This window comes from Panulirus ornatus, chromosome 32 (genome assembly GCF_036320965.1).
Source record: "Panulirus ornatus isolate Po-2019 chromosome 32, ASM3632096v1, whole genome shotgun sequence".
Classification (NCBI taxonomy): Eukaryota; Metazoa; Arthropoda; class Malacostraca; order Decapoda; family Palinuridae; genus Panulirus; species Panulirus ornatus.
The window spans coordinates 23,734,661-23,746,330 of NC_092255.1; the positions used below are offsets into that span (position 1 = coordinate 23,734,661).

General features: G+C 38.4%; 1 protein-coding gene across 2 annotated transcripts; it reads left to right on the forward strand.

The window, feature by feature from the left end:
• The first annotated feature begins 222 nt into the window (after positions 1 to 222).
• LOC139759183 (uncharacterized) lies at positions 223 to 11,359 on the forward strand. 2 transcript variants are annotated; one of them, XM_071681232.1, is made up of 7 exons: positions 223 to 448; positions 3,333 to 3,438; positions 3,870 to 3,955; positions 4,372 to 4,467; positions 7,930 to 8,073; positions 8,868 to 8,904; positions 10,342 to 11,359. In XM_071681232.1, the coding sequence occupies exons 1-7, from the start codon at positions 392 to 394 to the stop codon at positions 10,353 to 10,355; spliced, it is 540 nt and encodes a 179-aa protein (XP_071537333.1). In that variant the 5' UTR covers positions 223 to 391; the 3' UTR covers positions 10,356 to 11,359. The 2 variants fall into 2 exon arrangements, with proteins under 2 accessions (XP_071537333.1, XP_071537332.1); XM_071681231.1 differs by lacking the exon at positions 8,868 to 8,904 and having other exon boundaries at positions 228 to 448; positions 10,342 to 11,352.
• Positions 11,360 to 11,670: the final 311 nt, after the last annotated feature.

Consider the following 11,670-nt stretch of genomic DNA (forward strand, 5'->3'; position numbering starts at 1 on the left):
AACTGGAAATTCCTTCGAAGGTGCCTTGACACCGGAAACACCATCACCACCTGAATTGCCAGACATATCATTGGATAAGGTAACGGACGTTACCTTGAATGCCCTAACTGTAAAACCTATGACAAAGAGATAAGGCTTATCTATGGTATCACTGTGGTACGTAGGAAATATGAGTCTGTGGCTCATGCTGAAGCATGGCTATATCCGCATACACTTCACGCTGAGAGTTCGCCAGTGACACAACAACTGAATACAGTGTTCGCGTCCCTCATATCGCGTATAATAGTAGATAAGATAATAAAGATAATGGCGCTGGTGTTTCGGGGGCGGTAGCCAGTGTTGTGAAGGCAGCCGCAATAGCTGGTGTGAGTGCGTGAGTAAATTCGCCAAGATGTGCGAGCTGCGGGGTTTGAAAGCAGCTGGAGTGACGTTCGCAGTGCTTGCAGTCGTAAGTTGCATCACGCATAAGCTATAACAGGCGCTTTACAAGTCGGCATTTCTGGTCACTGAAATACAAACATGATGAGATACATGTTTTAGCGTTACTTCCTGCATATACTCGTGATATATCGATGCAATTCACAATTATTAGAGTTTTATTATATTGAAAAGATTGGAGAGAATTCAAAGACACCGCCTCTGGCCGTTAACCGCTTAGCATTTCCATTTTCTTTCCCATCCCACCTGTCACATATAAACTATATTAATTTCACTCCATCAATACACATCTCCAACCCCGCTAAATATTTTAGAGGTACATTTTTTTTTTTTTTTTTTTTTTTTTTTTCATACTATTCGCCATTTCCCGCGATAGCGAGGTAGCGTTAAGAACAGAGGACTGGGCCTTTGAGGGAATATCCTCACCTGGCCCTCTTCTCTGTTCCTTCTTTTGGAAAATTAAAAAAAAAAAAAAAAAAATGTCAAGCAATATATTAGTGTTCATACAAGAAAAATGCGACCTCCAAACAAGTGCCCAGGAAAAGACAGCGATAAACTGATTTTCCGATTGACATTGGTGACATATGTAATGATAAAGTACTGGGCTGTGTTATCCTTTAAGACTTCTGTACCAGGACAAGCAAAGCTGTAATACAAATTTCTTCGTGATCATGTGTTGGAAGAAAACATAAAATTCTATTCTCACTGTGACAATGCGTTCGAAATTTGTTCTATTTTCATCTTTTTTGAGGTACTTTTGGTTTTTATGGTATCAAACGAAAGTTGTAAAATGCCACTACATATCTTTTTGATTGCACAGAGACACTCCACTATGACATACATGATCTACTTCATAAAATGGGAGTAAAAATGGGAGTCTTTCAAACGTTCCCCAATACTGACCATTGATTGACTGGATGTTGATCTGAAATTGTCACTCAGTCGTGTCCTTGATAGAAGCGAAAACCGTTTCTTCGTTATTATAGTTATCAAATTACGTGTTTCTGAACATTTCGACATCACAGACATAGGTTTGGGATATACATAAAAGAATGATTTGTTTCTGTTGCCAACGTCATGTTAGCAAATGCGTTCATGGGAGAAGCAAGGATTCGCTGTAAAGGGGAGGATTCCTTCATCTCTTCATCACTAAATGAACAACTTAGTTTAGAAGTCTGTACCGCGGTGGTCCTGACCTCAGCGTCATGCGGAGTAAACTGACTTAAACTCCGTCCGAGTGTACCAAGTGTGTGTAAACCCAATTCCACAGGCCTACTCACCATCCTCGACCCTTGCTGATCCTAACTCCTTCCGCCTCATTGTTTTAACCGACTAGAATTACTGGGCGATCACGATATCACTTATGGCGGCGACTGGAGGCGTGGTGTGCCGGTCAAGAGCCAACTACGGTGAAGATAGCATTTCGCGCTTTTCCACTGAAAAAATCCACTCCATTTGCTTTAATACCTTTAGGTCCCAGTCGTCATGAATGTATGTTGTTCGAATTAATGTCTGTCGATTATCTGTTATTAACAATAAAAAAGAACTGACTATAACCATCAAGACCTGTAATAGTGTTCTCGCAAGACTACGATTGGCAATCGTATGCAAGTTTTGTTCGCGACTGAGAACTGATACAATACCTGCATAAAACTCCTTGCCTGATTTACCCTCAGATATTTTCTTTCTACTGGGTTTTCGGTATGTTGTCTCTGATTAATAGCAATCTATTTTCGTTATCATGTGAAATATATTTTGAGGCATTATTGTCATTCTCAAAGGAAATTAGATTAGAAAGTCAAGCTCTGTTACTTTATCTTTTGTTACATTATTTGTCTATTAACATTATCGGCGGAGTGAGATCTCATTATGGCAAACAGAATCACATATCAGAGATTATCATTTCATATTTGAAATTCCACCACATGTCTGACAACATCATAGTCAAAAGGCGATAACTAAAGAATTTATATATAACTTTTTGGTTTGGACATAGTATGATATGTTCTACGACCTGGACAAACTTCTATTGTTCCGTAGGGAAAAATCCTCTTTAATACCAATGGGTACTATATGCCATGTTATAAATGGAGGTTAGGAAAACTTTAAAACTCGTGATAATTCTGATAAAAAGGATTTTGCACCAGCATTTCGATACCGCTTCCTTAGTCTTAATGTATGAAATGAATGAGTCACCAGTGATAACATTTTAAGTGATAGTAGACATATAAATAGCATTCCAACCTTTAAAGAACATATCTATTAACATTTTCATAACGTACATTCGACCCCTATGTCGTCTTTAATGACTTTGTTATAAAGCCATCACAAACCCATTTATTTTCTGTGGACTTGCATTTTATAAAATTCATCCGAAATTGTGTTCTGATGCATAGTGTCTACTTTCATAAATTTCTTCCAAAATGAGTGTTGTCTTGTATGTATTATATACTAACAATTTCATAAGTCCATGCGAAAGCTGCGTCGTCGTATTACTAACGGGTCAAAAATCGGGAACAAAAATGACCGTGAAGCACTGGGTTGATAACGCGAGCGCTCTTTTGTATGGTAAAATGTTTGTGAAAGATAAACTTACGACCGATTAGATTATATTCACTTGACAAACGTCTGGCAGGAAGCTACGTGTCATGTATAATGTTTCATTAATACACAATTTCACCTGTATAATTTTGCAATAATGCTTAGATGAGTTTACTTAGTTTTTTCATGAGCCTCTTAGGGGGTCTAGTCCCCGTGGAACGCATCCACAGATTATCATTTTCAGTTATACTTGTTTGTCTGCTATCATAACTGCTGTACCATCATTACCATTCATAATACTTCAAAAACCTTTCACATAATTTGACTAATATTGATTGCCTTCCCTCCTGCAGCTAGTTTCCTTGGGCACGGAGGGTTTCTACGCCTGGAAAACCTATGAGCTGGAAAACGAATGTGAAACCAACAACTTCAACAATTCGGATGTATGTGACTATGATGGTAAGTCCTATTTTTTGTCGAAAATCCGTGAGTTTACGAAATAACTCCTTTTCACATGTCTTCGTTAACGGACTCCACCTTTTCACGACCTGTAGTGTCAAATTTATTATACATACGATTACAAAACCACAAAAATGCACATAAATACTTATTGAGAGATTGTCTAGCCTTAAGCAGATTTTACAGTGGTATGATGTTTAATGGTTGATGCATTTTAGTGGATTAGGTAGATTTTTGTAACCACTCCACGTGAAAATAATATCGGGAGAATATTCCTGTATAACATGATACATTTTTATAGCCTATACAAATATAGGAATATAAGAAAAGTATATTCGCCATATATATATCACCGATATACTGATTTACCAAATGTTACAAATTATACCCTGGAGTATAATGTACACAGGTATTAATGGTTTTTCTTACAGAGTTACAAGTTCGAACATACATTGGTCTTACGGAGGGAATCCTAGGAACCATAGTTTCTTTGTGCCTCATCATCGGCTTTGCTTCCGTAAGTGTTATTATCATATAAAAAACCAGTGATATATACTGATGTGTATACAAAATTATATACAGATAATCTTTTAGCTTTTGTATTTTTTTTTTTTTTTGTCTGATGAATTGCTTGTTGTAGTTGGTCCTATGTAATATATGTTGATGGCACACTTTCCTGTCTTATCCTGTGAAATCCCAAGCCAGGTATCCATTTTATCGATCAACCCATAGGGTTCATGAACAGCTGGGTTGACTGTGGACTGGTTTCTGCAAACAAGATTCGATCCTGTGTGCTTAACCCAGGCAGCCAGTGTATGCTTCAAAGTCAGCAACAGTAACCGCTATACCATGGAGATCCATGACTAGGATTCCTATAAAGCTCTTCCTAATTCTCATAATCTCTTCCTATTCCCATTATACTCCTTGTTTCAGCCTTACCTGCCACTCATCTGGATCTGGGTAGCCTGGGGGCTCGGAATATCTTCTTACAATGCCTACTGTATCTATGACTACTATGAAAAGATTGAGGTAAGCCATAGTTTACTATGGGAGTCTTAGTTTACCATGGTAGTTTCAGTTTACTATGGTAGTCATACTTTCTCACCAAATAACAAATTATAATGTTAAACTGGTATTATACTGAACTAAAAGACTACAATAGTAAACTAACACCCTGTTATAGTGGAGAGACCCCTATATGACAGCATAATATCCTCAATTATACCACATGAGCTAAGCTTCCATTCGTTGCCACATACATCACTAATTTCGTCCTCCTTTGAATTTCCATAAATTTTTTCCTCATCTTCACCAATTTGGTTCTTTCAATTTCCCTCATTCCTATCACACCTCCGTATAGGAATAACCCTTGGTCTACTTCCTACTCATTCTCACCATGGACCCAATACATATCACTGTACTCCCTCTGTACTTCTCTAGCCAGTCTTCTATTATTTCCTCCCATTTCCTATTACGTTATACTACCACAACTCCCATTTCAGCCCACAATTGTACTAAACATTCATTTCTCAGCACATCCATCCTCTGGCATCATATCTATCCATTACCCACGTCGTACGCACCTACAGCATTGTTGGAACCACTATTCCTCAAACATAAACCTTTGCTTTCCGAGATAACTCTGTACTCTGACTCAACATCATATTCTGTTTTTCTGAGCCGCTAGGGTCCCAGACATTTCTGTTCTCGCCTAAAGTCTCCGCCACCTAGTAGATGCCTACTTCCCTTCCATGGGTTCATGGCTGGATCATCCCAGAATTAAAACACTTCCTTACCAGTTTTCTCCATTCTCACCTCACCAACTAATACTTGACCCTACCCATACAACATAAACCTTACTTATTCCAGTCTCAAATCAACTTTTTCTTCACCACTAAAATCAGTCACAGTTCTGCGTTTTTCAATGATCAGCTATCACGTCTAATATAGTCCGAACCAATTGACTCACTTCCCGTCGTGTCCCAATATGTATTCATACTGTCATTCTGAGGACTCTTCATTTCTGCCTTTACAACCCCCTCCATAAACAAATTAAACAACCATGGAGACATCACACACCCCTGCCGCAAACCTACATTCACTGAGAACCAATCACTTTCCTCTCTTCCTACACGTACACATGCCTTACATCCTCGATAAAAACTTTTCACTGCTTCTAACAACTTGCCTCCCACACCATATATTCTTAATACCTTCCACAGAGCATCTCTATCAACTCTATCATATGCCTTCTCCAGATCCATAAATGCTACATACAAATCCATTTGCTTTTCTAAGTATTTCTCACATACATTCTTCAAAGCAAACACCTGATCCACACATCCTCTACCACTTCTGAAACCGCACTGCTCTTCCCCAATCTGATGCTCTGTACATGCCTTCACCCTCTCAATCAATACCCTCCCATATAATTTACCAGGAATACTCAACAAACTTATACCTCTGTAATTTGAGCACTCACTCTTATCCCCTTTGCCTTTGTACAATGGCACTATGCACGCATTCCGCCAATCCTCAGGCACCTCACCATGAGTCATACATACATTAAATAACCTTACCAACCAGTCAACAATACAGCCACCCCCTTTCTTAATAAATTCCACTGCAATACCATCCAAACCTGCTGCCTTGCCGGCTTTCATCTTCCGCAAAGCTTTTACTACCTCTTCTCTGTTTATCAAATCATTTTCCCCAACCCTCTCACTTTGCACACCACCTTGACCAAAACACCCTATATCTGCCACTCTGTCATCAGACACATTCAACAAACCTTCAAAATACTCATTCCATCTCCTTCTCACATCACCGCTACTTGTTATCACCTCCCCATTTACGCCCTTCACTGAAGTTCCCATTTGCTCCCTTGTCTTACGCACCCTATTTACCTCCTTCCAGAACATCTTTTTATTCTCCCTAAAATTTACTGATAGTCTCTCACCCCAACTCTCATTTGCCCTTTTTTTCACCTCTTGCACCTTTCTCTTGACCTCCTGTCTCTTTCTTTTATACTTCTCCCACTCAATTGCATTTTTTCCCTGCAAAAATCGTCCAAATGCCTCTCTCTTCTCTTTCACTAATACTCTTACTTCTTCATCCCACCACTCACTACCCTTTCTAAACAGCCCACCTCCCACTCTTCTCATGCCACAAGCATCTTTTGCGCAATCCATCACTGATTCCCTAAATACATCCCATTCCTCCCCGACTCCCCTTACTTCCATTGTTCTCACCTTTTTCCATTCTGTACACAGTCTCTCCTGGTACTTCCCCACACAGGTCTCCTTCCCAAGCTCACTTACTCTCACCACCTTCTTCACCCCAACATTCACTCCTCTTTTCTGAAAACCCATACCAATCTTCACCTTAGCCTCCACAAGATAATGATCAGACATCCCTCCAGTTGCACCTCTCAGCACATTAACATCCAAAAGTCTCTCTTTCGCACGCCTGTCAATTAACACGTAATCCAATAACGCTCTCTGGCCATCTCTCCTACTTACATAAGTATACTTATGTATATCTCGCTTTTTAAACCTATATATAAACCCTATATATATATATAAACCCTGTATATATATATATATATATATATATATATATATATATATATATATATATATATATATATATATATATATATATATATAACCCTATATATATATATATATATATATATATATATATATATATATATATATATAAACCCTATATATATAAACCCTATATATATATATATATATATATATATATATATATGTAGAGAAGGATGTCATTTGAATTTCTTGCACAATACTTATAGGACACTGGAACACACTGCCACCAAAAGATGTCATTGAGAATATCAATACATTCAGATCATGGCTATACAAACACTTTAATGATATTCACTCTTAGTAAGTAATGATCAAGAATATTCTAATATTCATTAATATTTTTTCTTTGCACATTAGAGGCTAAAGTACTTCCATCCGGCATCAAAAATAGGATAGAAATATATTTTTTCTTCATCACTTCTAGAATTTCCATGTCAGGATATTCTCTCTATAGTAAGTGGTGTTCTTTCATTAGATATTTCCCTGCCAATTGATGTATCATAGGGAGTGGTGGATAGGGAAAAGCCTTTGCTTTACTGTTCCGTCTTCATTATCACAGAACAGAAATGTGGGATACTATCACTGTCTTCCAACAGATAACTTCATCATAGACCATCAAGTCTTCTATTATCTGTCCTCCCCATGTATTCCTATGATATACTTATCATAGACCAACAGGCCTTCTTTTATTTGGCTTTCTCATGTACTCCAATGATAACCTCATCATAGACCATCAAGTCTTCTGTTATCTGTCCTTCCCATGTACAGTGCTGTACTGACCTTCCATGTACCCCCATATACTTCTCATGTACCCCTGAATAACCCCATGTGCACACATATACCCTCATGTACTCACTGCATGCCTTCTTTGCAACAGACCAACAATGATGGAATATTTCCATGGGAGGACTTCATCGATCAAGACTATGGGTACTTCTTTGTTGTAGCCTTGGCTTCAGTGTGTTCACATGGACTGATTCTCCTGTTCACCATACCCCTGGGGGCTGCCCTCACCCACATGGTGAGAAAAGAGAATGTGAAATGAGTGAAAGCAGTGAAAGAGCAGGTTAGGTAGTAGTGCTAGGCAGCCACTAAGGAGGTATATTACTAGTACTACCCACTTGGGTATCAGAAGGGTTAATGATGGCTGCATAATGAGTTAAATTGCACTCCTTTGACCCAGGTAGCTGTAATGTCTTCTGCCTCACCCTCACATAGATTCTTGACACTATCCACAAACATACGAAACTCAATATACAATATTCCTAGTCATCAAAATATTGTAAAGGTGAGTTCATCACACAGTAAAAGAATCTACATGAAATTTGTGCTTTGTTGTCACTTGCAGTTGTGATTCACTTCTCAATATTAAAGTTGTTTCTTTCTGCTGCCCCATTTTGGCTAGGGTTTCAGTGGGGTCCCCATGTTTGTTATTAACTGGATGGTCATGTCTGTTGGATAACTTCTGTCCTATGACTGATTTTCTTAAATCCCACCCCAGGAATAACCCTTTCAAATATGACTTTGAGTTATGTAATTCAAGTCCTGTTACGATTAATTATTTCCTAATAACAATATTATTGTCTGATTAAAGGGCCATTTTTGGGTTATTCATCATCTCAGTGATTTCTCCTTAGTATTTGTAATAACAACATCCTATGACTAGGATTAATAATCTCATAATCCTGTTAATTCTAACTGGAAAGTAAACATCCTATGGTTGTTTACATAAAGAAACATAGCTCACAATGCACTTTTAGTATCCTTGATTCATTACTTTGATAAGGATGTGGCATGAACCTCTCTTATCCACAGATTGGCCCAGACTCAGCCACTGAGGGAAGCTATGAGTGTAAGTAGCTGCTGTGTAATTACCTATTTGTACTGTGCCACAAGGGAGTTCCACTCTTGAGTGGTTCAGCCTCTTGATTTGTTTGCTCATCACAAACTTAGTAAGTTCAACTGAAATTTTCATATGTTGAGTAACAAGTAGATCACTCAACAGGGTTTTAGAAGTTCATGCCAAAAGGGGCTTCCTGAAGAATGAATAACAAATTGATTGTAGTTTCCCAACAGCAAGCACAGATGTCTGTAGATAGGCCATCGTTTCCTTTTTCTCGTCAAAGGAGCTATATAGGGTTGTGTATGAGTATAATCTTTTAAGTTATTTTCCAGGCCTGTCATTGTGATTCCCTCTGAGGTCAATGGTCTCTGACTTGAAAAGTCTGATGCTTTAGTTTCTTTAAGATTGGGAAGGGTTGCAGAGCATTGATGGTCTACTTTTAATCATAATATGGAAAACTGTCCAACCAGCAAAACCGGGGTTATGATGCAACCCATGATTGAGTTTCTTTGATATACAAGACAATGATATTTATAAAGAAAATACATAAAAAAGATTGATATATGAATTATTACCAAAGTATTTTTAATATTAGTATGTACCATCATGTGTTTAGATTGTGATAATTCTTTACTTACCTTTATCATTTTCAGTATACTTACAATTGCTTTTTCAACACTAAAGGGATGGGAACAGAAATTTTGTCTTCAGTATGGCCAGAAATTAAGTTTCTTTAACTAGAATAACCACTCTTCCTGAATGAAACCCATAGGTAAACTGCTAGAGCAGCTCTTTGTTTTGAAAGCCTTTAAGGAAACAGACAATGTTACCCATTGCTGCCTGAAGCTTAATCTTGTTTACCTACACGATTTATTTATCTTTTCTTTCAAACTATTCGCCATTTCCCGCATTAGCAAGGTAGCGTTAAGAACAGAGGACTGGGCCTCTGAGGGAATATCCTCACCTGGCCCCCTTCTCTGTTCCTTCTTTTGGAAAAAAAAAAAGAGGGGAGGATATCCAGCCCCCCGCTCCCTCCCCTTTTAGTCGCCTTCTACGACGTGCAGGGAATATGTGGGAAGTATTCTTTCTCCCCTATCCCCAGGGATAACAATACATTTATATTTTGTAATATTGTTATCAGTTACTACTAAGAAATAAAATGAACAGAAAGATCTTGATAATACATATCCATTTGACATCACCTAACCTGATATAGGCATTTATATGTGGGCATCCTCCTAATGGGGAGTAGCAGCTCCTTTCCAGTATATCAGTTATTTATGTTTTATTAAATTGAAGAATTTATCTTTAATAATTACCAATGAAGTCAAATTTCAAGTGAAGAGTTTATAAGATATTCACAAATGGCATTTTTATTTAAGAATACATCACAGTACAAATTAGTATCTATCCTGAAAAATTTAATGTTTGAAATCTTCTTGACAGTATTGGAAAGGTAACATGGCAAGCTACCAGTTGGATAACTACACTTGGGACAATGATGCCTTTGAGATGGACTAACACAACGCCCCCAGCAAGTGGTAAAGGCAGTGTCACAGCAGCTGTACTTAGGTCTTGTCTGGTATTTCTGACTACCTCTGGAATTTTCAACTTTGGACATTAACTGAGGATAGTGGGACATTTAACTGAGGCCAGTGGTGACAGGAATGCTTATGAAGCAGTTATGTCTCAGGCCACATTTTTGTCAACCATGAGAACAGTTAGAGGTGAAGACCAAGGTACATAGTATTATAAGAATGTTACCAAATGAAAAAGAAAATATGAAACATAATGGAGCATTTCAACATGGCTCTAAAATTCCATGAAGATGCATGAAGAAAATTTCATACATTAGTCCTTGAAGTCAGTGTTTCTGTAATTACATAAGAAAAAATGGAAAGGTACAATGTATCATACTAAATAAAAATAAAAAACTTTGAGCATAACTATGAAAGTCACCACCAGGGAAGGATTGTTAAGGAGACTTAGAAACAACCCTGTCATTACTGCTTCAAAGTTCCAGGGCATGTGAAGCATCTGGGGTAAACCATGGAAAGTTTTGTAGGGCCTGGGTGTGGAAAGGGAGCTGTGGTTTCGGTGCATTACACATGACAGCTAGAGACTGAGTGTGAACGGATGTGGCCTTTTGTTTTTTCCTAGCACTACCTCGCGGAGGGGGGGAAGGGGGATGCTGTTTCATGTGTGGCAGGATGGTGATGGGATAAAATAAATGCAGCATGTATGAATGTGTACGTGTGTATATAAGTCTGTATATGTATGTATAAGTTGAAATGCAGAGGTATGTATACTTGCATGTATAGGCGTGTATGTATAACATATATATATATATATATATTTTTTTTTTTATACTTCGTCGCTGTCTCCTGCGTTTGCGAGGTAGCGCAAGGAAACAAACGAAAGAAATGGCCCAACCCCCCCCATACACATGTATATACATACGTCCACACACGCAAATATACATACCTACACAGCTTTCCATGGTTTACCCCAGACGCTTCACATGCCTTGATTCAATCCACTGACAGCACGTCAACCCCGGTATACCACATCGCTCCAATTCACTCTATTCCTTGCCCTCCTTTCACCCTCCTGCATGTTCAGGCCCCGATCACACAAAATCTTTCTCACTCCATCTTTCCACCTCCAATTTGGTCTCCCTCTTCTCCTTGCTCCCTCCACCTCCGACACATATATCCTCTTGGTCAATCTTTCCTCACTCATCCTCTCCATGTGCCCAAACCACTTCAAAACACC